The sequence below is a fragment of the Loxodonta africana genome, chromosome 7, assembly GCF_030014295.1.
Source record: "Loxodonta africana isolate mLoxAfr1 chromosome 7, mLoxAfr1.hap2, whole genome shotgun sequence".
NCBI lineage: Eukaryota > Metazoa > Chordata > Mammalia > Proboscidea > Elephantidae > Loxodonta > Loxodonta africana.
Genome location: NC_087348.1, coordinates 9,702,261 through 9,729,103, shown reverse-complemented (window position 1 = coordinate 9,729,103; position 26,843 = coordinate 9,702,261). Strand labels below are relative to the sequence as shown.

At 51.4% G+C, this 26,843-nt stretch overlaps 4 protein-coding genes across 8 annotated transcripts; 2 read left to right on the top strand and 2 right to left on the bottom strand.

The window, feature by feature from the left end:
* Window positions 1-1,103: 1,103 nt before the first annotated feature.
* On the top strand, window positions 1,104-16,699 carry VPS51 (VPS51 subunit of GARP complex). 3 transcript variants are annotated; one of them, XM_010599055.3, is made up of 10 exons: window positions 1,104-1,434; window positions 1,895-2,024; window positions 12,335-12,481; window positions 12,584-12,803; window positions 13,039-13,756; window positions 14,172-14,387; window positions 14,543-14,791; window positions 15,230-15,351; window positions 15,441-15,528; window positions 16,363-16,699. In XM_010599055.3, the coding sequence occupies exons 1-10, from the start codon at window positions 1,210-1,212 to the stop codon at window positions 16,621-16,623; spliced, it is 2,376 nt and encodes a 791-aa protein (XP_010597357.2). In that variant the 5' UTR covers window positions 1,104-1,209; the 3' UTR covers window positions 16,624-16,699. The 3 variants fall into 3 exon arrangements, with proteins under 3 accessions (XP_010597357.2, XP_003419484.2, XP_010597358.2); XM_003419436.4 differs by having other exon boundaries at window positions 1,114-1,434; window positions 14,573-14,791; XM_010599056.3 differs by lacking the exon at window positions 1,895-2,024 and having other exon boundaries at window positions 1,320-1,434.
* A 67-nt stretch (window positions 16,700-16,766) lies between these two features.
* On the top strand, window positions 16,767-21,174 carry TM7SF2 (transmembrane 7 superfamily member 2). Of its 3 annotated transcripts, XM_003419599.4 has the most exons (10): window positions 16,767-17,033; window positions 17,463-17,659; window positions 17,765-17,819; window positions 18,084-18,278; window positions 18,357-18,460; window positions 19,851-19,970; window positions 20,051-20,219; window positions 20,449-20,529; window positions 20,614-20,736; window positions 21,014-21,174. In XM_003419599.4, the coding sequence occupies exons 1-10, from the start codon at window positions 16,985-16,987 to the stop codon at window positions 21,172-21,174; spliced, it is 1,254 nt and encodes a 417-aa protein (XP_003419647.1). In that variant the 5' UTR covers window positions 16,767-16,984. The 3 variants fall into 3 exon arrangements, with proteins under 3 accessions (XP_003419647.1, XP_023415379.1, XP_064143884.1); XM_023559611.2 differs by having other exon boundaries at window positions 18,084-18,460; XM_064287814.1 differs by lacking the exon at window positions 16,767-17,033 and having other exon boundaries at window positions 17,131-17,659; window positions 18,084-18,460.
* A 374-nt stretch (window positions 21,175-21,548) lies between these two features.
* ZNHIT2 (zinc finger HIT-type containing 2) lies at window positions 21,549-25,143 on the bottom strand. Its single transcript, XM_003419435.4, has one exon. It carries the CDS (start codon window positions 22,800-22,802, stop codon window positions 21,588-21,590), a length of 1,215 nt encoding a protein of 404 aa, XP_003419483.1. The 5' UTR covers window positions 22,803-25,143; the 3' UTR covers window positions 21,549-21,587.
* A 125-nt stretch (window positions 25,144-25,268) lies between these two features.
* FAU (FAU ubiquitin like and ribosomal protein S30 fusion) lies at window positions 25,269-26,842 on the bottom strand. Its single transcript, XM_003419598.4, has 5 exons — window positions 26,714-26,842; window positions 26,366-26,448; window positions 26,129-26,273; window positions 25,605-25,660; window positions 25,269-25,442 (listed from the first exon to the last, which is right to left on the bottom strand). The coding sequence occupies exons 2-5, from the start codon at window positions 26,438-26,440 to the stop codon at window positions 25,317-25,319; spliced, it is 402 nt and encodes a 133-aa protein (XP_003419646.1). The 5' UTR covers window positions 26,441-26,448; window positions 26,714-26,842; the 3' UTR covers window positions 25,269-25,316.
* Between the last annotated feature and the right edge of the window lies 1 nt (window position 26,843).

Sequence of the window (26,843 nt, the reverse complement as noted above, 5' to 3'; positions counted from 1 at the left end):
GGCCAGATAGTAAACGTTTTTGGCTTTGTAGGCCATATGATCTCTGTTGAAACAACACTGCTTTTGTAGTACAAAAAAACAGCCATAAATAATATGTAAACAAACGGGTATGGCTGTGTTCCAATAAAACTTGATGGACACATACGAATTTCATATAATTTTTATGTGTCATGAAATTTTTTTTTTTTCAAGCATTAGAAAAATTATTGGATCACAGGCCATTCAAAAACAGGTGGCCTGCTGTTTGGCCTGCAGGACTCCTGCCAAAGATGGATGGTTTCCTTTCCAACCTTCCTTCTCCCAGCCCATCATAAACAATGTTTTAAGGACCACGCTGATGAACAGTCTTTTCCCTCTTTTCATCCATTCAAACACAGCATGTCCCAGACTAAACGTCAGGTCATTCCCTTTCCTCCTGGGCTGTCACCACCTGTGAACAGTGCAAGTTTACCCAAGTCAGAAACCTGGGAACTAGTCTCAACGTTTCCATCCAGCGCCTCACTCAGCACCTACCTTCAGTCACTTAGATTTGCCGAATCTGTCTTCTACGCATGGTGTAACAGGGGCTCTCAAACCTGTGTGCACCAGAAGGACGTGTGGTCTTTTGCAAAAAATAGGTCTGGGGGGAGCCCGGAGTCTGTTTATAAGGCGCCAAGGTGAGTCCGAAAGCAGTTCCGGTGAACGTTAGAGGACCTGGCCTTGAGAAACACTACACGAGGGGCATGGTGCCTGGTACTTGTACCTGTATTTAATTCTTGCAGCTCTCCTGTGACGTATGTACGCCCACTTTACAAACGGGGAAAACAACCGCTGCCCAGGTAATGAGGCAGAGGCAGGATTCCTAGCACAGTCTCTTTGGTTCCATGGGCCAGGCTCCATCTACTGTACCTGGGGACATATTCCTTGGGCTGTGGCTGTGGGGCTGCAAGGTGGGATAGCCACGACCCCCCCTCCTTCTAGGAGGGAAGTAAAAGGTGGCAGTTCCACAAAATTCTTCCGCCCGGAAAACTGGCGGAACCAGGGCTCTCTCGGAACCTCTTCGCTCGAGGAGGCCAGGCGCCGGGGAACTCTAGTCTCGAAGGACCCAGGGCTGCAGGGGGACGTTTCAGCTGAAGGACTGCCTCGTTTCAACAACAACTTTATGTCTCCCGGAAGTCCCTCCTCCCGGTCGCCTTCCCAATCTCACGCCCGTAGGCGGCAGCTGGAGGGATGGCGGCGGCGGCCGGGGGGTTGGGCCCCGGGCCTGGACCGGGGGACTCCCCGGAGGGGCCTGAACCGGAGGCACCGGAGAGGCGGCGGAAGGCGCATGGGATGCTGAAGCTATACTACGGCCTCTCGGAGGGGGAGGCGGCGGGGCGACCCGCAGGGCCGGACCCCCTGGACCCGATAGATCTTAACGGAGCGCACTTCGACCCGGAAGTGTACCTGGACAAGGTGTGTAGGGGGACCCAGGGTCCCGATATTTTGCACCCCTAGATGATGCCTCCGATTCTGTTGCGCGGCGGGGAGGAGGGGAGCAGGATTTGGACCTGGGGAGGACAGCCCTCACCCAGGGAGTGGTGGCAGAGCTGGAGCCTAAGGTGACGTGGGCAGGCTTGGACAGGTCTGAGGTAGCTTGGGCTGAAGCGCTGATAGGGCTGGACGAGGGGGCGTGGTCAGGTGCTGACCGGCGCTGGGCTGGGCATCAACTGAGTTTCAGGATTTCGTATGCAGACACACACCGAATGTTGAACCTCGTAATCCCTGAGCCATGCAGTTTACAGTCCCCGTGTCTGGTATTCTTAATAGGGGTGAGCTCAGGGTTTTCTTGCACTGAAAGCCTACCAGTTGGAGGTAAGGCTTGGGGACATGTGTGTTCCCTGACCAGAAAAACTAACCATCCAACTTCCTCCAGCTGCGTAGGGAGTGCCCCCTGGCCCAGCTGATGGACAGTGAGACGGACATGGTGCGGCAGATCCGGGCTTTAGACAGCGACATGCAGACCTTGGTCTATGAGAACTACAACAAGTTCATCTCAGCCACAGGTGACCCCGCTGGGATGCACCATCTTATCGGCATACAACCCCCAGTTCCTCCCCATCCCCTGTGTTGGGAAAAGCAACGGAATTTATGGGGAGGAAAGCGAGATTCCAGTCTTGCGCTGCCATGAATCCTCTTTCACCTGCCCCTTTCTGAGCTTTTATAGGGGTAATAGTTGCCCGCAGAAGGCTGTTGCTTTGAGGACCAAGGGGAGAAAGAATAACATGAAATTTTTTAATGAAACTAGTTTATCTAAAGCACTTAGAAGAATTCATTATACCAAGGAAGCCCCAGTAAATGTTAGTTTTTCTTATTAGTAGGAACTTTCTTGTCTGGCCCAGGCATCCCTTGAGAGTGATCTTGGCTTGTCTTTTCTCTTTTTTAAATTAAAGAGACATCAAGTTTATGTCATTAAGGGACAAAAGATCATGTAAAGGTTTGGTTTTTTTTTTCCCCCTTTCCTTCCCTTTAGTCTCTCTTCAAGACTCTACTAGAAAATATTCAGCTCTCACCCACACTAGCTTTTGTTCTCTGTTGACACCCCAGCATTGAACTGTCAGGAAGAGGTCAGAGGACTGAGCCCTGGGGTATCTCAACATTCAGTGAAGAGGAGGAAGAGCTCACAAAGGGAACAAGCAGCCAGGCAGTTTGAGGGCAACCTGGAGCATGGGTGTCTTAGAAGTAAATGAGGAAAGTACTCCAAGAAAGTAGAATTGATCGACTGGGCAAAGTGCTAACGACAGTAATGTAGCATGGAGTGCTTATTGATGATGCAGAAGAGAAAGAAAACTGCAGGGCAAAGCCCTCAGGAAGGAGAGAAGAGATGGAGCAGAACATGGGTGGAGGGTTTGGCTTTAGCAAGGGGCTGAGAGCTCATCCACTGTAGCAGGAAGGGAAGCAGTGTGGGCAGAGAGTCAGGCAGGTGGGTAGATGTGGTGGAGTTTAACTAGGGACTTTCTAGGACATGTGGTGGAATTTTACCTTTATCCATAGAGCACTAAGACAATCAAGAATCTAGGTAGATAAGTGACGTGGCTGGATTATTGTTTTCATAAGATCCTTCTGGCTGCAGTGAGAAGGATGGATTGGAGAGGTGGCAGGAGTGAGGCCACTTCAGTGGTCCAAGCCAGAGATCACCAGGATGGAAGTGGTGGAGATGGACAGTGATGGGCAGACTGAGAAGTATTTAAGGGCACCATTGGTAGGACTTGGTGTTGGGGAAATTTGGCTGTAACGAATGACGCTAGGTTTCTGCTTGAGCACTGGATAATAGGTGTGGTGCTCAAAAACTGCGAGAGGATCAGCTGTGGGAGTAGGGATATAATGAGCTAGATTTTCGTTGTTGTTTTTCTCATGGGGGAACATGGCACAAAATAAGCCTGGAGGAGTCTGTGGGGCCAGATTACGAAGCCCCCTTGTAGACCACAAGAAGTATGTAGGTCTTTATCATAAGAGCTCTAGAAATCAATGTCAGATCTCGAGTTAGAAGAAACTTTGGGGGATCCATCCCAACCCATAAGTCTATTCTTAGAGTGTTTCTAAAGAATGGTCTTCTGGCTCATGCTGGAGGTTCATCAAGTTCATCTAAGGGTGAGAACTCAAAGCTTGACATCAAGGGAACTAGGTTTTAAGGTGTTCGGAACCATGCAGACAAAACTGACAAGAAAGCAGATGCATGTGTGGACCTAGAACTCAGATGAGAGGTCTGGCTTGGACGGATAAGCCTGGGAGTCAGCTGCAAAGAGGAAGTGAGTGTAAAGGAAAGTGTGAATGTGATTGCCCAAGGAGGGGACAGAGCCAGAGCACAGGAGAGAGCGTGGGACAGAGCCTTGAGAAGTGTCTCTGTTGGTGGCTGTGTGGAAGAGGGTGCGTCTGCAATAGAGACAGAAACAGCTGGGGAGGGAGTGCAGTGTTGGCATGAGTATACATTTGTTCAGCTGATTCATTCATTCAGTAACTCATCGAACATTTGATTGCCTGTGTGTGCTAGGCACTGTTCTAGGCACAGAGATACAGCAATGAGTGAGACAATTTCTCAGCTGTCATGGAATGAACATTTTAGAGAAAGAGATAATATGATCAGATTGGATCATTTCACTTTTGACAAGTGCTGTGGAGAAAATAAGGCAGGATAATATATTAGAGGGGAGATGGTGAAAACAGTTTTAGAAAGAGGGGCAGAAAAAGGCGACACCTGAGGAGGTGACACCTGAGAAGGTACCAATTAGGGTGAGAGACAAGGAGTTGGCCACGGGAGGGATCTGGGGACAGAGTGGTCCAGGCTGAGGAAACAGCCATGCCAAGACTTTGGGAAAGCCATATGACCAGAGCAGGGCAAACAGAAGTAATGGGCATGAGGGTGGCAGGGCCTGACCGTAAAGACCCTAGACCAGGATCAGCAAACTTTTTCTGCAAGGGACCAGATTGTAAGCACTTCACTTTAAGTTTTGTCAACCATCTGGTCTCTGTTGCAACTAATCAACTTTGCAAGGTAGCCCAAAAACATCCACAGATAATATGTAAATGAACAAGCATGGCTGTTTTTCAGTAAAACTTTTATTTCCAAAGAGAGGCAGCAAGATTCCAGGGTGATGTCAGCAAAAATGGCAGAGTAAATACCTCCAAAAATTCTCTCCTCTGTAAAACTATCAAAAAAAACTGGGGGAAATTGTCATAATAAACTTTTCAAGAACTCCAGGAATTAACCAAATGCTTACAGCAAGTAGGGGCACGTTCATTAAAAAGAAAACAAATAGCTGACTCTTGGTAAGACTAGTGAGCTTTGTGGTATTTTATCTTGCCCTAGTCCCATTCCCTGCTCTCCAGCTCGGTGGTAGACTTGAAAAATAGTAGCCTGTATGCTCAGTACTAGAGGGAGCAGAATGGAGCTGGAGCTCTTTCAAAAACCTCATGCTGAAAGAATGGTCATTGTTTGACCTGTCTGTTAGTTCCCTGGAAGACTCCACCTAAAAGGCTTGTCTTTATTTGACCTGACTTGGAGCTTACCCAGTGCTAAAAGAGAGAAAAGAGGGCATAAAGAATATTTGAAGAAATAATAACTGAAAACTTTACAAATTTTATGAAAAATAATCTAGACATCCAAGAAGCTCAACAAATTCCAAGCAGGATAAAGAAATTCATACCTAGATACACTGCAGTGAAAGTGTAGGGAGACAAAGACAAAGAAAGTATCTTGTAAGCATTAAGAGAAATGACTCATCATGTACAAGGGATCCTCAATAAAACTGGCAGTAGATTTCTCATCAGAAACTATGGAGGCCAGAAGGCAGTGGGATGACATATCCAAAGCACTCAAAAAACTGTCGACCAAGAATTCTGCGTCCACTAAACTATCCAAAAATGAAGTAGTTGGTGAATGTTTTGGTGTATATATTTTCACCGCAATTTAAAAAATGAAGGAGAATTTAGGCCATAAACCTCAGTAACTTAAAAGAATTGAAATATACTCCAACCACAGTGAGATAAATTAGAAATCAGTAACAAAGAAATTTGAGAAAATCACAAATATGTGGGAATTAAACAGTACACTCCTAAATAATCAATGGGTGAAGGGGAAATTAGAAATACCTTGAGATGAATGAGAAAGAAAGCAACATACCAGATTTATGGATGCAGCTAAATCAGTACTCAGAGGGAAATTTATAGCTGTAAATACCTACTTTAAGAAAGAATAAAGATACTCCTCAGGTTCACCCTTCAGCCAAAGATTGAACAGGCCCATAAAACAAAATGAGACTAAAGGGGCACACCAGCCCTGGGGTAAGGACTAGAAGGCAGGAGGAGATAGGAAAGTTGGTAACAGGGAAACCAAGGTTGAGAAGGGAGAATGTTGACAGTTGTGGGGTTGTTAACCAATGTCATAAAACAATATGTGTACTAACTGTTTAATGAGAAACTAGTTTGTTCTGTAAACCTTCATCTAAGGTACAATAAAAAAGGAAATGTTAAAAAAAAGAATAAAGATCTAAAATCAATAACCTACCACTCTAAGAAACTAGAAAAAGAAGAGCAGACTAAACCTTAAGCAAGCAGAAAAAAAAGAAATAAAGATTACAGCAAAACAGATCATAAAAAAAAAATGGAAAAAAATCAACAAAAGTTAGTTCTTTGAAAAGATCAGAAAATTGACAAACCTTTAACTAGACTGAACAAGAAGGAAAAAAAAAAAACCCATTGCCGTTGAGTTGATTCCAACTCACAGAGGACTCAAATCACTAAAATGAAGAATGAAAGAGGACATTACTACCAGTCTTACAGAAATAAAAAGGATTATAAGAGAATATTTTAACACTTGGAAAGGAAGAAGTATCTTTATTTGCAGATGACGTGATCTTATATATAGAAAACCCGAATCTACAAAAAACGCTATTAGAGCCAATAAACAAGGTCAGCTAAGTTGCAGGATACATGATTAATATACAAAAGTCAATTGTATTTCTTTACTCTAGCAATGACTGTAGCAATGAGCAATCCAAAAATGAAATTAAGAGAACAGTTCCATTTACAGTAGCATCAAAAAGATAAAATACGTAGGGATATCACAAGACTTGTACACTGAAATCATTGTTGAAAGAAATTAAAGAAGGCCCAGATAAATAGAAAGGCATCCTATATTCATGGATTGGATGAGTTAGTATTATTAAGATGGCAGTGCTCCCCAAATTTCTACAAATTCAAAACAATTCCTATCAGAATTCCAGCTGTATTTTTTTTTTTGCATTTGTATTTGTTTTTGCAGAAATTGAAAAGCTGATTCTGAAATTTATATGGAAATGCAAAGGACTCAGAATAGCCAAAACAATCTTGAAAAGGAAGAACCAAGTTGTTGGACTTACACTTTCCAATTTCAAAACCTACTACAAAGCTACAGTAATCAAGACTGTGGTGTTGGCATAAGGATAGACATCTAGATTAGTGGATAGAATTGAGAGTCCAAAAATAAACCCATACATCTATGGTCAGTTGATTTTTGATAAGGCTACCAAGACCAATGGAGAAATACTAATCTTTTCAGTGTATGGTGCTTGGACAACTGGATAGCCCCATGCAAAAGAATGAATTTGGACCCCTACCTCACATCATATGTAAAAATTAACTCAAAATGGATCAAAGACCTAAGTGTAAGAGCTGAAACTATAAAACTTTTAGAAGAAAACATACGTGTATATCTTTGTGACTTTGGACTCGGTAACAGTTTCTTAAATATCACACAAAAAGCACAAGCAACTTAAGGAAAAAATAGATAAGTTGGACTCCATCATAATTCAAAACTCATGCTTCGAAGGGTACTATCAAGAAGGTGAAAAGACAGCCACCAGAATGGGAGAAAATAATTGGTAAATCATGTATCTGATAAGGGTCCAGTGTCCAGATTATATAGAAAACCCTTACAACTCAGCAATAAAAAAAAGACCATGTTAAAAAGAACTTGAACAACCATTTCTCCAAATCAGATACACACATTGCTAATAAGCACATGAAAAATGCTCAGCATCGTTAGTCACTAGGGGAACGTAAGTTAAACCACAATGCGATACCACTGGGATGGCTATAATAAGGAAAAAATTGAAAAGGAGTATAAGGAGCGCTGGTGAGGATGTGGAGAGTTTAGAAGCCTCCTACATCACTGGTGGGGATGCAAAATGGTGCAGCCACTGTGGAAAACAGTGGCAGGTCCTCAAAAAGTTAAACACAGAATTATCATTTGATCCAACAATTCCACAAAAACTTGTATATAAGTTTTTGTGTTGTTAGGTGCCACCAAGTCGATTTTGACTTGTAGCCATTCCACGTGACAGGGTAGAACTGCCCCATGGGGCAGTGACATCACGAGGGGGCATGGGGTGTAGATTGCACTGGGTGACACCGTCAGACGCAGTGACACCAAAATGACTGTGCATAAATTTTTTGTGCAGCGTTTCAGCAGAAATTTATTATTTTTTATAAAAATATCCCCGTAGTTATAACAACAAAACCGTTTTTCATAAGCCGAGCTTACATGTATCAGTATACCTACAGGCTAAAACTCTGTGCTGATTTACTTCTTGAACCTTGTGATGTGCTCCTATCAGAGCTGTCATTATCACCCAGTTAAAGTGATGCCTCGAATCCCGAGCTCTCATCTGCACACGCTACAAGCAGGTGCTGTTGTTTTCATTCCTGCTGGCGTCTTTATAGTCTCTGATTTTGTCAAATTTTCTGGTGTTTTAGCTACAATATTGTGGTAGTTAGTATTTGTGAACCTATATCAATAACTTTTTTGAGAATGAAGTAGTAATTAAAGGAAAAGAAGGGGAAAAATAAAAAAAGGCTTCCGCTCAGTTACTAATAATGTTATAATTTAATATAGGAAGACTTTACAAAACAATTTTGTTAGTAGTCATATAATCTAAGAAATATTACATTTAAGCAGTTTACAACTATATCACATGTTATTCTATGATTAAAATTGATAATAAACATTGCTAAGGATTCTGTATGGTCTGATATGGAAGGAGGTCCATGGGGGGGTTGACACCATGAGTTACCGCACTGGGTGACACCAGCCCTAGTGTCGCCACTACCATACGTTTTCTAGGTTGTAATCTTTACAGGAGCCGATTACCAGGTCTTTCTCCCAAGCAGCCCCTGGGTGGGTTTGAACCACCAACCTTTGGGTTAGTAGCCAAGCGCTTAACCTTTGCACCACCAGGGCTTCTTCAGGTTTTCATAGCAGCATGCAAATGTACATAGCAGCATTATTTATAATAGCCAAAAAGTGGCAACAACCCAAATGTTCATCAACTGATACATGAGTAAATGTGGTATATTTATACAATGGAATAATTTCCAGTAATAAAAAGGAATAAAGTACTGATACGTGCAAAGACATAGATGAATCTTGAAAACAGTATGCTAAGTAAAGGAAGCCAGATACGAGAGGACCGGTATTCTACTTACCCTAAATGTACAGAATAGGCAAGTCCGTAGAGACAAAAATAAACCCGCGGTTGCCAGAGGCCGGGGAGGGGAATGGGGAGTGACTGCCAGTGTTTTCTTGTGGGCGGAGGGGATGATGCACTGTTCTGGAATTAAGTAGTGGTGTTGGCCGCACAGCTTTGTGGATATACTAAATTCACTGAATTGTACACTTCAAAAAGGTGATTTTTTTGTTGTTGTTTTTTGGTATGTGGATTATATCACAATTGAAAAACAACAGTAACACACAGGGATGGAGCTGGATTTGGCCCCCAGGCTATAGTTTGCCAACGTCTGGCCTAGAGCATGACTTTATGTAATAATGCATTTCCCAGTTTCAACACTAGAAAGGTCCCTGAGGTGGTACAATGAAGAGCTTTCTTCCAGTTCCTTCCGCCATCCACTCATTTTACCTACCTGGAGGCAGCCACTAATATTGATGATATTAAATTGATATGGCCTTATTTATTTATTTATTTATTTATTTATTATCAGTTATAGTGTCATTACTCTGCAATCAGCTGTTTTCTTCTCTGTGCATTTTTTAAAATCACTGTGTTTCATTTTATGACAAAGTCATCTTTAACAGTAACTTTTGTTGAAGATTAACAAACATACAGAAAGGTGCACAGATCGTAAGTAGATAAACCAAACCAAAAACTGAACTACTGCCTTTGTGTCGATTCTGCCTCATAGTGACCCTATAATACAGAGTAGAACTGCCCCATAGGGTTTCCAAGGCTGAAAATCTTCACAGAAGCAGACTGCCCTATCTTTCTCCTGTGGAGTGGCTGGTGAGTTCAGACTGTCCACCTTTTGGTTAGCAGCCAAGCACTTTAACCATTGTGCCACCAGGACTCCTTCATAAGTGGACAACTCCATGAATTTCACAAAGGGAACGCATGAATGTAAAGAGCATCCAGATTAAGGAGTAAGCATGAGGAGCAAGCCCCACCTCTGGCCCCTCCCAGGGTTGCCAGAGTCCTGACTTCTAACACCATAGATCAATAAAAGGATTACTCACTCTGTTTTTTAAGGAGATACAATTTAGTCTATATTACTCAATGATGTGGATACACCTGTGTTCCCCCCCTCCAACATGGTATAACTTTTATTTCTAATTTAATGACCCTGTAACTGCAACATTGACACTAGTATTAGAGTTTCTTTTACTATAATTCAGTAACATAGTTTTTGGATTTTACCCTTTGGAAACCAGATCCAAGTTGCCTTGCACTAGCATCTAAGTGTCATGGCTTCAAACACCCTCTACAAGAAGATCCTGCTCTCCTGATTGTAGCATTTGGCAGAACTGGAGGAACTGTGTCACAGGTTGAAATGCTTGTAAGCAAAAGCAAGGATCAGTTGGGAGGGCAGAAATGCCTGTGAGCTTCCAAGCCTGTGCATGTCCTCCAGAAGATACTAGCCCACCATCCTTGTAGGCCCCTCAGCTTCCATCTTTACCTTTGCTCAGCTTTTGTACAGTTTGTCGCTGTACAGCACTGTCCTTGAATTGACGTTCTTTTTAAAGCCATCGTTTTCCAGTGAAATACCAGCGACTCCAACCAGCGGCCCAAAACATGGGCGTAGTATATATGTTTCATCTTGTATGACTGTGTTTTAGTAACCATCCTCTCTGAGGAAACCCTGGTGGTAGAGTGGTTAAGAGCTATAGCTGCTAACCAAAAGGTCAGCAGTTCACATCCAGCAGGCGCTCCTTGCAGACCCTCTGGGGCAGTTCTACTGTGTCCTTTAGGGTCGCTGTATTTGTTTTTTTTTCCTCTCTGAAGTCATCTCTAGCTTGGTAAATGGTCCTGTCCTGCAGACTGTGTTAATATGGAAAGCTAATTTTGCTTGTCCTGACCAGCTCTTTCTATATCTCAAAGATGATTGGCTTAAAACACACCCTACACTGATAGGGCCTCTTAACATAACGAAGAAAGCTCATTCTCAAATGGGATTATAAGCACAGGCATAGGAGTTAGGATTTATAACGCAGATTTTTGGGAGATACAATTCAATCCGTAACACTGGCCAACACTAAGTTACAAAACTTTTCGATCTTTGACAATTTGAGAGGTGTAGAGTGGTATTTCAGTGTAGTGGGGTTTTTTTGGTGGTAAAATACACATAACACAACATTTCATCATTTTAAAGTGTACAATTTGGTGTTATGCAACCATCACCACTATTTAATTCCAGAACTTTTTCATCACTCGTCAGACACAGAAACCCTGTCACCCACTAACCAGTCACTCTCCACCTGTGTAGTCTTAATTCGGTTTCTCTTGTGAGTAAAGCTGAACATCTTTTGACGCATTTAAGAGCCATTCGATTTCCTTTTCTGTGAACTGCCTGCCTGTCAATGTCCCTTTCCTGTTTTTTATGGAGTTCTTTCTCATCGTGATTTATAGGAGTTCTTTCCATGCTAGGGGGGCCGTCGCCAGGTGTGATACACTTGCAGTAATTGTTTTCTTTAGTTTGTATGGCAGTTTCTACAGAGCTGACAATTTTATTAATCTCTCTGATGACTTTGGAGTTTGGGACCTTTCTAAGCAAGACTTTTTACACCCCTAATATTATTTTAAATTCTCCCTTTTCTTCTTTTTTGTGGTTTTATTTTTAAATCACATCTAAACCTTTGATCCATCTGCCCTGTGTGTGTGTGTGTGTGTATTGGATCCAACTTATTTTCAGCTGACTTCCCCGTTGTCCCAGCACCATTAAGTAAGTCGTCTTTCCCCCATACTTGAAATATTGCCTTTATCATAATGTTAAATGTTTCTGGATTTTTTTTTTTTTAACTTTGTTCAGTTGATCACTAATTTGTCCATGTACCAGTGTCATACATTTTAAATTATTATAGCTTTATCATGCTTTCAGTCTTGGTAAGGCTAGTTCCGCTCACTACTTTTCATTTTCAGAATTTTCCTGTGTATTCTTACTTTCCATCTGGACATTAGAATTAACTTATATTTTTCAAAAAAATGGTCTCTTAAAATGTTACTGGAATCAAGTTAAACCTCTAGGGAGAATTGACATCTTTGTGATGTTGGGCTTCCTATCCGGGAACACAGCACACCTTTCCACTTATTCAGGCCTTCTAGTATGTTCCTTAGCAACTGACATGAAATGTATTCACGTAAATACTGGACGTCTTAAATTTATTGCTAGGTATTTTGTGACTCTCTAGGAGCCGGCTGCGGCCTTTTTGTGAATGTGGGTGGGTGGGAATGAGCCTTGGACCACATCTGAAGCTGAGTGCTGCTCCTGTATGCTTCACCCGCTTCGTCCCCCCAAGTCATCCCTTTTCCTTCCCCTGGCCCTTGCCTGTCAGACACCATCCGGAAGATGAAGAACGATTTCCGGAAGATGGAGGACGAGATGGACCGGCTGGCGAACAATATGGCAGTGATCACCGACTTCAGCGCACGCATTAGCGCGACGCTGCAGGACCGTCATGAGCGCATCACCAAGCTGGCAGGTGGGCTCCGCCCCGTGCCCCCAGTCCCATTCCGCCCAGGCCTTGTCTTAAAGTGGGCCATCCGCAGGCTCTGGGGCTAACACCCCACCTCCCATACCTTAGGGGTCCACGCACTGCTGCGGAAGCTGCAGTTCCTCTTCGAGCTGCCCTCGCGTCTCACTAAGTGCGTGGAGCTGGGCGCCTACGGGCAGGCGGTGCGCTACCAGGGCCGGGCGCGGGCCGTGCTGCAGCAATACCAGCACCTGCCCTCGTTCCGCGCCATCCAGGATGACTGCCAGGTCATCACGGCTCGCCTGGCCCAGCAGCTCCGGCAGCGCTTCAGGTAGGCGCACCATAGGCCCTCAGCCGAGCCTACCTCAGAGGTCCTGCCCCCCTGGGCCTCGGAGCCCCACCCACGCTAGGCTCCTGTGCCCTCGCATGCATGTCCTTCAGGAGCTGTTGCCCTGCCCAGGGCTTTCTTGTCCCCTACCATCTTCCGCCTTCCTCGCCCAGCCCTCCTGCTGCCCCCTTGGCTGCCTGGGCCCCTGCCTGGCCCTTATTGCCATCTCTGGTTGCAGGGAGGGCGGCTCGGGTGCCCCCGAGCAAGCTGAGTGCGTGGAGCTGCTGCTAGCCCTGGGCGAGCCGGCCGAGGAGCTGTGTGAGGAGTTCTTGGCACATGCCCGCGGCCGGCTGGAGGATGAGCTGCGGAGCCTGGAGGCCGAGCTGGGCCCTTCTCCGCCGGCGCCTGACATCTTAGAGTTCACCGACCACGGGGGCAGCGGCTTCGTGGGCGGCCTCTGCCAGGTGGCAACGGCCTACCAGGAGCTGTTTGCGGCCCAGGGCCCAGCGGGAGCTGAAAAGCTGGCAGCTTTCGCCCATGAGCTGGGAGGCCGGTACTTTGCGCTGGTGGAGCAGCGGCTGGCGCAGGAGCAGGGTGGTGGTGACAACTCGCTGCTGGTGCGGGCGCTGGACCGCTTCCACCGGCGCCTGCGGGCACCCGGGGCCCTGCTGGCTGCTGCAGGGCTTGCCGAGGCAGCCACAGAGATCGTGGAGCGGGTGGCCCGAGAGCGCCTGGGCCACCACCTGCAGGGCCTGCGGGCTGCCTTCCTGGGCTGCTTAACTGATGTGCGCCAGGCGCTGGCTGCGCCCCGCCTGGCTGGGAAGGAAGGCCCAGGCCTGGCGGAGCTGCTGGCCAACGTGGCCAGCTCTGTCTTGAGCCACATCAAGGCTTCACTGGCCGCCGTGCACCTCTTTACCGCCAAGGAGGTGTCCTTCTCCAACAAGCCCTACTTCCGGGTACGACCTGACCCTGGGCACTCTTATACATCCCACGGGTGACCCTCAGCACCCTTCACCATGCTGGGGGGTAGGGAACAGGCAGCCCAGGGCTCCAGTCCCCGCCACAGGCACTCAGGCTGTGGTTTCAGGCTCTCCTGAGGAAGGCGGACACAGACTAGCTGAGCAGGGTCCGGAAGGCTTTAGGGGGGTATCTTCAGCCGGGCTGAGAACAGGAGTGCGGCAGGGTCCTCAATGCCAGCTCTGTCCCTTCTGTCCCTCCACCCCACCCCTGCAGCAGGGAGCTGCTCTGAGGTCCTGGAATGCAGGGTGAGGCTGCCTGTGTTGAGGGGCCAGGGCACTTAGGACCCCGCAGAGGGTCACCAGCAGCCTCTGCCCGGAAGAAGGGATGTGCTGTGTATCCACCCCTCCTCAGGGTGAGTTCTGCAGCCAGGGCGTCCGGGAGGGCCTCATCGTGGGCTTCATCCGCTCCATGTGCCAGACGGCCCAGAGCTTCTGCGACAGCCCAGGGGAGAAGGGGGGCGCCACACCACCTGCGCTGCTCCTCCTGCTCTCGCGCCTCTGCTTGGACTATGAGACGGCCACCATCTCCTATATCCTCACCCTCACCGACGAACAGTTTCTGGTGCAGGTACCTGCCAACTCCAAGACCCCAACTCCCGGGGGCAGGGATGGTGGTGCCCTCAGGCCCAGACCATCAGACCAGCTGCATGTGCCAACCCTAACCTCCACCTAGCCCAGTCCAGGCCCTGCTCCTGGTTGGCAGTAGCCCTGGGCTGCCCCCAGGTCCAGTGCTCCTCTGCCTCCCTGGCTCAGGACCAGTCTCCAGTGACGCCCGTGAGCACACTGTGTGCGGAGGCCAGGGAGACGGCGCGGCGGCTGCTGACCCACTACGTGAAGGTGCAGGGCCTGGTCATATCACAGATGCTGCGTAAGAGCGTGGAGACACGGGACTGGCTCAGCACCCTGGAGCCACGAAACGTGCGTGCTGTCATGAAGCGGGTTGTGGAGGACACGACGGCTATAGATGTGCAGGTGCTGCCTGGGCTGGCCACCAGACCCTGACACAGGCTGGGGTTGGGGGGACCACCTTCTGAGGCTCAAGACAGCAGGGGCAGGGCAGTGCCAGCATCCATGGCCTTGTTCCTCCTCAGTCCTGGGTGGTGGCATCATTGCCTCAATTTCACTCTGAGGAAGCTGAGGCCCAGAGTCCCCCCAGAGCAGAGGCAGGGCTGGGCCTGAAGATTGGGCCTTGGTATCGACTCTGTGTCCTGCCTTTGTCTTATTCCATTGCTTCTATAGTGACAGGGTACCATCTAGGTACTAGGCCCAGTGGTGATGACCCTGTGATTCTTGTAACAAATAAATAGGTAACCTAGGGCCTGCTGGGCCTGTTTGGGTATGCCCAGGGCCGCTGGTGGCTGGAGGTCCCCCATGCTCTGGCCTCCCTGCAGTGCCCCCTTTCACCACTAGGTGGGGCTCCTGTATGAGGAAGGTGTTCGCAAGGCCCAGAGCAGCGACTCCAGCAAGAGGACCTTCTCGGTGTACAGCAGCTCTCGGCAGCAGGGCCGCTATGCGCCCAGCTATACACCCAGGTCTGGCCATGTGGCTGGGACCCCAGGGGGAGTGGGCAAAAGAGGGCCAGGGTGCAGGGCAGGCTCTGTTTCCTTGTGTTTCCCTCCAGTGCCCCAATGGACACCAACCTCTTGAGCAACATTCAGAAGCTGTTCTCTGAACGCATTGATGTGTTCAGCCCGGTGGAATTCAACAAGGTCCGAGGCCCCAGTGACCCTGCCTTCCTGGGTGGCTGGAGAAGCCCAAGGGTCCTGTCTTAGCCCAGCTGGATGTGACCCTGGCCCCCCAGTCCCTGTTTCTGAGCTTCCCCAGGGCTGTTTGTAGGAGCATGTGGTGGTCCAATGACCCACTCTTTCCACTACCTGATCACCCAACATCCCATGGTCCCATCCACTGACCCTGGTGTGCTCCCAGTCTGGGTGCAGGTGCTGACCTAGTATACCTCTTTTGCCCTATTCTTGTACCCACAGTAAGGAGCCCTGGTGATGCAGTGTTTAAGCATTCTGCTGTTAACTGAAAGGTCGGTGGTTTGAACCCACCATTTGCTCCATGGGAGAAAGATGTGGCAGTCTGCTTCCGTAAAGATTTATAGCCTTGGAAACCCTAGAGTGCAGTTCTACTCTGTTCTGTAGGGTCAGTATGAGTCACAATCCACTGGACAGCAACAGGGTGTACCCACAGTAGTCCTGGCTCTCCTCTGGGATTCCTGGTCACACTGTGGTGTCTGCTGCACCAGACCCTAAGCTCAGGGACCTGGTGTTCCTTTCCCTCTAACTCAGTCATTCCCCCCGTCAGTGCTGACCCTCATCTTTGTCTCTGAGTGCTGGGCCCCATCCATCCCCTACCGTCAAAATGGTGGTACTAACCCGGTATCCTTCCCTCTTACTGGGTCCTGGGACTTTACACCCCAATCCCTGTTCCTGTCACCTTGTTTCCCGGGCCCCTGCCCAGGACTCGGCAGCCCCTTCCCTCAGGATCCAGCCCTTTCCCACCACCTGTCGCTGAGCTGCATGCTCGTGCCCCTCCTGCAGGTGTCCGTGCTGACCGGCATCATCAAGATCAGCCTGAAGACGCTGCTGGAGTGCGTGCGCCTGCGCACCTTTGGGCGCTTCGGGCTGCAGCAGGTGCAGGTGGACTGCCACTTCCTGCAGCTCTACCTCTGGCGCTTCGTGGCCGACGAAGAGCTCGTGCACCTGCTGCTGGACGAAGTGGTGGCCTCGGCTGCCCTGCGTTGCCCGGACCCAGTGCCCATGGAGCCCAGCGTCGTCGAGGTCATCTGCGAGCGCGGCTAGCCGCCAGGACCCATCCCGCCCGTCCCCTGGCCTCCCGCCCCATCAGGGACCGGCCTAATAAAGATGCATTGTCTCCCTTCGGCTCCTGCTTTTCTTCTGCCGGGGGCGGAGCCTTGGGGTACACACAACGCCGCGTCGGAGCCGCCCCCGAGAGCCGACTGGTTGGCCGGCTGGGCCCAGGGTGGGCTGGAGGCGGGTCCATTTAAAGGCCTGCTTGCCGGCCGGCCCTGGTCTGACTCAGCCGAGACAGGTGCAGGCGCAGCGGGCCGGGTCCTCGGCGCCACCGCGCCCACTCCTGGGGGTTGGGGTGCGCTGTTCTTCCCTGACAGGCACTGTGAGCACCCCAGGCAGAGCGGAGACCATGGCCTCTCAGGGCCCCCGGGCCCCGCTGGAATTCGGGGGGCCGCTGGGTAATGAGGCCTAGAGAAGATGGAACTGAGGGGGGGCTGGGGCAAGGCTCAGCCAGGGGTGAGTGCTGGCGGGGCGGGGGCTGTGGAGGATTGGGCGGGTAGGACCCGGGGATGGAGGCAGAGGGAGGACGTCTGGAGAGGGTGAGCTGAGCTCTGAGCCGGACCAATTCTGGGGACTGCAGCGCAGGGGGTTATGGAGTGGGCGACTGGGAGGAGTAAGGGGAGCCGGGGGAGGGTCTTCGAGGGGGCCTGGGGACGGGGGACCAAGACGGAAGTCAGGGAAGGCCAGTGAGAAGCCGGGGGACCTTGAGGGAAAGGGCTGAGAACGGAATCTGGAGGCAGGCGATGAGAATGCTAAGGGTGCCAGTGGGGGCAGAGGGGGAGCAGGAGCCGACGTCCAACGCCACCGTCTTTGTCTCTCCGCCCCAGGCGCTGCGGCGCTAATGCTGCTGCTCCCTGCCACCATGTTCCACCTGCTTCTGGTGGCCCGCTCGGGGCCGGCACGCCTCCTGGGCCCGCCCCCCTACCTGCCCGGGCTCGAGGAGCTGTGGAGCCCGAGGGCGCTGCTGCTGTGGTTCGCCTGGCTCGGCCTGCAGGCGGCGCTCTACCTACTGCCGGCGCACAAGGTGTGGGCTCCGCTCGCGAACGGGCGGTGGGAGGGGCGGGTCGGGGTAGGGGCTCGGCTAGGAGAAGCCATCACAACCCTTATCAGAGGCTCTCTGTGCCCCCAGGTGGCCGAGGGGCAGGAGCTGAAGGACAAGAGTCGCCTGCAGTACCCCATTAACGGTGCCTGGAGGACGGGCCCTTGCACTGGGTTGCACGGGTGGGAGCTGTGCCCTACCCCTAGAGGGGATCCCTGGAAATTAGCCCCCGACCCCACCAAGGACAGCCTGGAGATGCTCCTTGTCCCTCTCCACACCACTTCTTCCTCTGCCACACCCACGTGCTGCTCCTCTAGGCCGGAGCTGTGACTGGGTGACTCTCTAAAGGTCAAGGTGTTGGGAGGAGTGGAGCGGCGCAGCCCCCAGAGCTCACTGTGTGCTGTCTCAGGCTTCCAGGCCTTGGTGCTGACAGCCCTGTTACTGGGGCTGGGGGTATTAGCTGGGCTGCCCCTGGATGCACTCCCGGAAATGCTCCTGCCCTTGGCATTTGCCGCCACCCTCATCGCCTTCATCTTCAGCCTCCTCCTCTATCTGAAGTCCCAGGTAGCTCCTGCCTCAGCCCTGGCACCTGGCGGGAACTCAGGTGAGAGGGGTCCCAGTGGGGTGAGGATGGAGGCCGATGGGGGCACCCGCCTGCACTTTCACCCTCTATATTCTCCAGGCAATCCAATTTATGACTTTTTCATGGGACGGGAGCTCAACCCACGGATCCACTTCTTGGACTTCAAATATTTCTGTGAACTGCGGCCTGGCCTCATCGGCTGGGTATGCTGGCCTTGTCTGAGCGGCTGGGCCAGGGGATGGGTGGGAAGGGGCAGTGGTTGGGCAGGTCACAGCCAAAACTGTGCTGACATTAATCGGTCATTCATTCCACAAATATTTGTTGAGTCCACCATTTGCCCTCGGGATGCTCTGGGTACTGGGAGACAAGAGAAAAAAACAGGTACGGAAGATTTAAAAAAAATATGTCCTCATGAAGCCTCCATTCGAGGTGGGGAAGACAAAAAAGAAAATAAGTAAAAAATATATAGCATGTCAGGGCGCGAAAAGTGCTATAAAAAATACAGCAGATGGGAAAAAGAGCAAGTGTGGTTTTTAAATAAAGCAGTGAAGCACAGACTATGTCCAGGGGAGGAGGGAGCAGTCACCTGCTCCCGGGTAGGTCACCGCAGAGCAGAAGTGAGAATTGACCACCCTCTGCCGCTGGCAGCCTTGACAGCATTTCACCTTGTTCTTTGGCTATCATCACCCAGGCTGGCTTTTGGCTAAGCTCTCCCAAGGGCAAGGTCTCTCATAGCACCCCGGAAATGACTTAATCTGGAGGTGGAAGGAGCCAGGCATTCATCCCAGATCTGGATCCCGGCCTCGGGCCTTCAGGGTGATTTCCTCATCTGTGAAGAGGGTAACCAAGAGCTTTCTCCCAAGGTGACTGTGAAGATTAGAAGAGGTAACCTAACGACAGCACCAGGCCCCCCTCCACGAAATCTAAACCCGTTGCTGTTGAGTCAATTCTGACTCTTAGTCATAGCAACCCTACAGGACAGAGTAGAACTGCCCCCAAGGGGTTTCCAAGGAGCAGCTGGTGGATTTGAACTGCCAACTTTTTGGTTAGCAGCCTAAGGGTTAACCACTGGGCAACCCGGGCTCCGTACCAACCCCAGCGCCACTAAAAGGAGGTGCTCAGTGCAGGCGGGCTCCCAGCTAACCATCCCTGAGCTCTTACCCTGCGCCAGAGACACACTGCTTAGCACTTCCCTCACATTACGTCATCTGTTCCTCACACAGCTCCAAGAGGTAAGCACTGATGATCCCCATTTTCCACATGGGGACACAGCAGGCTCTGGAGAGGGTAAGCGACCTGCCTACGTAGTGAAGCTGAGATTCAAAGCCAGGTCTGTCCTAACTCTGGAGCCTGAGTGTCCAACTGCTCTCCCAGAGGTCACCCTACGGGACAGGGCAAGAGAAAATGGGCTAGGAGCACCTGCAGAGGTGACCACCACAGGTACAGAGCCTGGACATATTCAGTGAAGGGCTGGAGAGTGAATAACTGTGACAGCTGAGAGAAGGGGTGAGGCTGGCCACTGCCCCACCCAGTGCTGCCACCTCTGTGTATCCCGGCTGGGGTCAGACTGTCCCATCTCCACCACTCTCTCAGGTCCTCATCAACCTGGCCCTGCTGATGCAGGAGGCAGAGCTTCGGGGCAGTCCCTCATTGGCCATGTGGTTGGTCAATGGCTTTCAGCTGCTCTACGTGGGTGATGCTCTCTGGTATGAGGTGAGGCTGGACTGTGCAGGGGTGGGTTTCAGAGAGCCTCATAGGGATTAAGCTGAGGTATCTGGGTCCTGTCCCTGCAGGAGGCCGTCCTTACCACCATGGACATTACACATGACGGGTTTGGCTTCATGCTGGTCTTCGGGGACTTAGCCTGGGTACCCTTCACCTACAGCCTGCAGGCTCAGTTCCTGTTGCACCATCCACAGGCCCTGGGGCTGCCCATGGCCTCTGCCATCTGCCTCATCAATGGTCAGTCAGGAAGGGGGGAGCAGGCTGGGCCCACCATTCCCCTTCCCCTTTCATTTGTCTGTTCAGCACCTACTGGGAAGGTATTAAGCCTCAAGTGCTTCTCTAAAGCCAGGGGCTGGGTGCTGGGTCTCCAGGCCAACTGTATCTGGGGACAAAGGTGGGCATACAGTTATGGTCTGACAGAGGTTATGACCCTGGACCTGACCATCTTACCCACTCTTCCCCCCAGCTGTTGGTTACTACATCTTCCGTGGGGCCAATTCCCAGAAAAACACCTTCCGAAAGAATCCTTCTGATCCTAGAGTGGCTGGTGAGTTGGGTCTCTAGGGTGCCATGGGTGAGGCAGGGAGTTTGGGCTTCCTGAGAGCACCCACCACTACTTGTCTCTCTCCAGACCTCAAGACCATCTCTACAGCCACGGGGCGGCAGCTACTGGTGTCTGGGTGGTGGGGTATGGTCCGCCATCCCAACTACCTTGGAGACCTCATCATGGCTCTGGCCTGGTCCTTGCCCTGTGGTGAGTGGGCTGGGTGGGCACAGGGAGGATGTGTGTGAGGGCCAGAGGTACAGTGGGGACCACAGGATGCCTCATCTGGGTGTAGTCAGGGAGGTGGGCATAGACCCAGCATGTGGCTGGGGCAGATGCTTCCGGGCCAGGCTGGCAATGCCAGGGCCTTGCTGCAGACCCTAAACAAGCTTTCTCATTGTTGAGCCTTATGTCTTTGTATTTGGGTGTGGAAATCCTGTGAACTGGGGGGCTTGCTGGGTGGTCACAGAGCCCACCCTCTCTACAGGGGCTTCCCACTTGCTGCCCTACTTCTACCTCCTCTACTTTACGGCGCTGCTGGTGCACCGGGAGGCGCGTGACGAGCGGCAGTGCTTGCAGAAGTACGGCCTGGCCTGGCGTGAGTACTGCCAGTGTGTGCCCTACCGCATAGTGCCCTACATCTACTGAGGTGGCACACCTACTCCAGGTCAGGGCACGTGCCCACCATCCACCAGCACACCCAGCATCAAGAGCCTGGACACACCTGGACTCAAAGGCCTGCACCTCTCTGAGCTCCATCAGTAGCCAGGGGAGGTGGGGACAAACAGCCTCAGAGAAGAGTTGGTTTGGAGCAAGGAAAAAAACGGAACCAGTGCCCAAAAGACAGAGCAGCGGGGACAGGACTGCTCTTCCACTTTAGATAAATGTCTGGAACCCTCGGTGCAGCTTCTTTCCCATCCTGGGGCTGGGGTGTTTACAACTGGCTGGCTCAGCTCTGATTAGGGAAAGACTGATGTGGTTTGTGGGCCCAAAAGTGTAGAGTTAGGTGGGGCAGCAGGGCAGACCTGTCACAGCTTTATTAACGACAAAAGGTCTTCAGTTCAACCAGGGAGCTCCTCAATGAGAGTCCTCGGAGCAGGTGGCATGGGGCCTCCCCAGAGGCGCTCCATCTCCCCTGTGAGGGCTGTCATCTCCTCGGCTGCCAAAGCATGGGCTCGGTGAGCCCTGGCGCAGTCTAGGGCCAGGGGTGTGAGGGCCGCCTCATTTTCGTTGGTCCAGGCCAGCAGGAACTGGCACTTCTTCCGTGCCCGGTACAGGCGATCCCGCTCTTCCGCAGCCATGGCCCGTTTCCGGGCCCGGCCCAGAAGCTGTGCCAGGTGCCCTAGTGCTGCCAGCGTGTAACCCTTCTGGTTGGCCGGGCCCTCGCCCAGCAGGATGCGGGTGGCCTCATGCATGGCTCCGCGTGTGCCCAGGGGCCCGGGCGGGTGCTCACCCGCCTCCAGCACGTGGACTGCCGCCAGCAGGGCTTCCTCTGCAGAGGCGAAGACTTGCTGGACGCCCAGGGCCCCAGAAACGCCGAGCAGCGTGGCACAGAAGTCGGAGAGCAGCGCATCGTCGCCGCCGTGATAGAGGGCGAGGGCGTGCGCGTAGGCGAACAGCACATTGGGCAGCTGGAAGCGCACGAGCGGCGAGGCCGGGCCGCGGCTCAGGGTGGCCAGCGCGGGGATGCGGGCGGGAACGGAGGGCGCCCCCGCCCCGGATGCGTCTTTGAGAACAGGCTCAGCGGCCTCGGGCTCCGCGGCGGTGGCAGCATCCTTCGCGGACTCCGGCGGGGTCCTCGCCAGAGCGGGCCCCAGCTCCGCGGCGTCACTGCCGGGCGCGTCATCCAGCTCCTCCAGAAGCCGCGGCTCGGCCCCGCGGGCCCACCACCACGGCTGCCACGGGGGCAGCAGCCGCCCGGCCTCGCCCCGGCTCAGCAACCGCTCGAAGGCCGCCTTCTCCGCCGGGGTCAGCCGCTCCCAGAGACCTGAGAGGCCGCCAGGCGCCGGCCCAGGGCTGAGGCCTGCTTCCTCGGGCTCATCCTCGGTCTCGCGTTGCTGGCGCAGGCGGCGTAGGGCGCTTGCCAGGCGGCTGGGCGAGGCGGTGCGGCCGCGGAGCTCGCCCAGCACCTGGTCGCGGTAGAAGTCTTCGGCGCAGGTCCCATGTGCCCGGTAGCAGCGCAGCGAACAGTAGGGCACATTACAGCGCGGGCAGGTGTAGCGCGCTGGCTGAGCCTCCCCTACTGGGCAGAAGCCACAGGGCCCGGCCGGCTCCATGGCAACTGGCGCCACGACCCACAGGGGAGCGCACAAGGCCGATAGCTCGGTAACTTCCGGCGCTTCTTCGGTTACTTCCGCTTCTGCGGGGGCGAGGGAGCGCTTAGCCAAAGCTCACCCGAGGACTCTCGGCAATTCCCGCCCACACTCGGGAGCCAACCCGCACCCCTCGCTCTGGCGGCGTTTGGGCAAGCGCAGAAGCCGGGCGTACCGTACGAGCCCCGCCCGGGGCCCCAGAGGAGCCCCGCCCTTTACGGCAATGCTTGGAGAGGAAAACACGCTCGGCGGGATTCGCAGCTGCCAGCTCGCCACTTAGTGGTTGCGCCGAAACGTGGCCCCCAAATTGCCTAAAAATACAAATTATTTTACCCTTGTAATGGAGCCCTGGTGGTTCAGTAGTTAAGAGCGAAGGCTAACCAAAAGGTCGGTAGTTCAAATCCACCAGCCGCTCCTTGGAAACCGTATTGGAGCAGTTCTTCTCTGTCCCTTAGGGTCGCTATGATTCGGAATCAACTCAATGGCGACGGTTTTGATTTTTTTGGTTACCCTTGTAATCCTATAAAGTGCTGTGGCCAAAACCAAGCTTTGCTGAGCATCTACTCTGGGCCATTAATTGTGCCAGGCCTATGGGAGATTAAGATGAGATGCGGCCACTCTAACGCATACAAAGGGGCAGTTCTAGAGGACAGGCCCAGATGGGGCACCTGAGCCCAGCCTGAATGCGTTGGGGGCATCTCCCTTCTTCAGCAAAAAGCAACATTTAACAAACGTCTGAGCTCGTTTGATTTTCTCTAAACTTGCGTCGTCTTTTGTCTTCTCATTGAGTATCACAGTCGTTCACCCAGCTGTGGTTATTAAATGCCATCCATACTGGGCAGCAAGAACACAATGGGGAGCAAAATGAGATGGGGCTCCTGTCGTAATGGAGCTTACAGGGGAGTCGGGGTGATGAACTGCCAAGAACTCTGCCAAGCGCTGGAAGACCTGACCCATGGCGTGCCTAATAGTGAATCCTGGTCCTCTCCTCTCTTACCGCACACCCGATCCCACTCACCAGTTGTCTCCAAAAGAACTGGCATTTATCAGGATATGGGTCATCTATTTCAACACCAAGTCCACTGCCACTGGAGGTCTAAGCTGCCCCTTCACTTGGATGTCAACCCCTTACCTGGTTTCTTAACTCTCTTGCAAGCCCTTCAGGAAATCAGTCAGAAAAAATAATAGATCACAACTCAGATCACATCAGTCCCTTGCCTGGAACCGTTCCCCATGGCCTCCTACTGCAGTTGAATGCCAGACTCCTCTGACTGACAAGGCCCTGCAGGGTTAGCCACCCTCTCCCAGACATCACTTGTCCCTGCCTTTGCAGGGTTCTCTTGGCTGCAACTCTTTCCCCATTTCATCACTTGATTGGCTCACACATCCCATCTTCAGAGACCTTCTCTAGAGATACCTTTCATTTCATCGTAGCAGACTGCTTACTTTCTTTGAGACTATTAACGTCTATTTTGTTGCCATTTTCTCCACAAGAATCTAAGGTCCTAGATGGCAGAGAATCTTTTTTTTTTTTAAATCTTAATCACTAAAGACAAAAATAGCCAATATTTGTACTTATACTATACTAGGTACTGATCTAAGCACTTTACATCTTTTATTTAATCCTCACAGCAACTCTGGAGAGATTAAAAGTGTAGTTGGTTCAAGGTCAGACAGAAGTAGAGCCAGGATCACTCAGGCAGTCCAAATCCAGAGTCCAAAGTCACCATCGTATCCTGGTATGCTGTAACCCAAGAGTCGGCAGATTCAAAAACGTAGCTGAACGAACGAGTGGGTACTGATGCACTGGGGCCTCAGCTGCCAGAGGGAACCCTGATTCAGCCCCAAAAGAGCTCCGCTTCTGGAACACTGAAATAGTCAGCTACCCAAAGACGGCTGAGTAGATTAGCTACGCCAGTGAGCCAATCAGAGGCTCAAACAAGAGCACCCATCGCCAGGGTGCCAGTGGCATCAAGCAAAATACCAAGCTTTCCAAAGCTGAGGCAGACTAGCTTCCTCCTTGGACTCTACCAAGCCCACAGCTGAACTCAACTTCAAGGAAGGGCCAGATCAGTGTTTCCCAATTTTCTACTCTCCGCTGCTGCCTCTTAACACACCTCCCACCACAATGATTCCTTCTCTGTTAAAAATAGAAAGAAACCAGTGCTTGGAAGAATTACTAAATTATGTGGGATCTGGGGTTTCCCAGCTCTACATCTGAAGGGCTGACAGTTGTGGTTACTGCTCCTCACACAAAGCTTTCTCTTGCAGTTTATCACTTCTTTTCACCAGACCAAGAGCTTCTACCTTTTCCTAACTCAACACCTCCAAGAAACAAGGCCTCACTGCTCTGCTAGAAGGCGCACCACCAACCAGCCCTAGGAACCATACCTCCCCTGAGGCCCTGCAAATGAAGATAAAGCAATGACATTGCTGGGCTAAATGGCTTTATTAGAGCAGGCCACGATTATAAAGGACTTAAGAATTGGCATTAGGGCCCTTCTTCTTGCCAAAGGTGGGTACAACATTGACAAAGCGCCGATTGTACTGCATCCGCCGCTTGGCCCGACCAGTCTTCTTCTTTTTCTTCTCCTGTTTAGCCACCTATAAAAGGAGAGGACTGATCAGACCCTGGTTGACATCTTCTGAGGAACCCTTTTCCTTGGCCTCATCTTCCCGGAGAGAGAAGGCACACAGGGCAAGAGTCAAAGGCCTTGGCTTAGCTGTGACAGCAGACAACAAAGCCCAAAGGACACTCTTACTTACCTTGGGAGTCTGACCTCTCACTTTCCCAGCACGAGCCAGAGAGCCATGGACTTTGCCTGTGATGGAAAACACAGACGGCAAACAATTAGGAGAGCAAGAACTCCTCCCTCAACCCAGGCCTTAAGCAGCAACCTGGGCCCAAAGAAAATAAGGACAGTGTAGAAATTTGATCTCTGACCAAAGATGTGCTGATGTGGCACATTCTGGGGTTTCATGTCAGAATTTCCCAGCCCCTGATTTTAAAGGTGAACTGGAAGGTGGCTTAGAAATCTGGTCTGACCTGATTTTCGTGGGAAAATTGAGATTCAGACAAAGCTCTGATAAGTGATTGACCTAAAACTACACTCTGGCTCGGTCTCCCGTGAACCTCTCTACTGTTTCAATTAAGGGAGGCAAACAGGAATACTCACTAGAGATGACACCATCTACGTTGCCACAAAAATGACACTAAGCTTCAAGAACTACACACTCAATGCCCATTAACAGCTTACAGGTAGTTCAATAGCCACTCCTCCCCAACTCACCTCCAAGCATGCGGCCAGCTATTTCGAGAGTGGTCAGGGCCTCCACTCCACAATGGCCCAGGGTGGCCTCATCCTCTAGGGGCGTGCCTGCCAGAAGAACGACCTGATCTTCCGGGGAGATGCCCTCCAGCGACGCTACATGAGCCTACAGGGAAAAATGAGGTTCGTAAGTGTTCCCGCGGCGGGTGGATGTGAGGAGCACAAATACTGAGTCCAGGAAAAATCACACAGCCTTACCTTGATGTGGGCGACTGTCTCCTGGCCAGTCACCTCGAGGGTGTGTAACTCCTGGGCGCGAACGAAGAGCTGCATGACGGCGACTAAGAAATAAGATTGTAAGAAAAAAGGAAAAAACGCTCTAGAGGGGAGCGGGTCGGGAAATGGGTGTCGGGTCCCATAGGACTGAGCCGGGACGGAGGTAGCCGGAGGCTTCACGTGGGGCAGGCCGGGCCTACCGGGGAGGCCCGGTGGGACCCGGAGCCAGGCCCACAGGGGAGCCCTGTTCCTCCATTTCCCCCGCGCCCGCTAAACTCGCAGCCAACCCGCCACTATGCCCTCTATATCCAGCCGTGACCCAAGTCTTACCTGAAATGTTGCCCCTGCTGCCGCTACGGCAAAGATGGAGCCGAGAAAGAGGAAGGAGCCAGGGCGCGCACGTCCTCACCGTCTGCTGCGTGTCACGTCACTGCTGAGCGACTCCGCGTTACCCTGACGT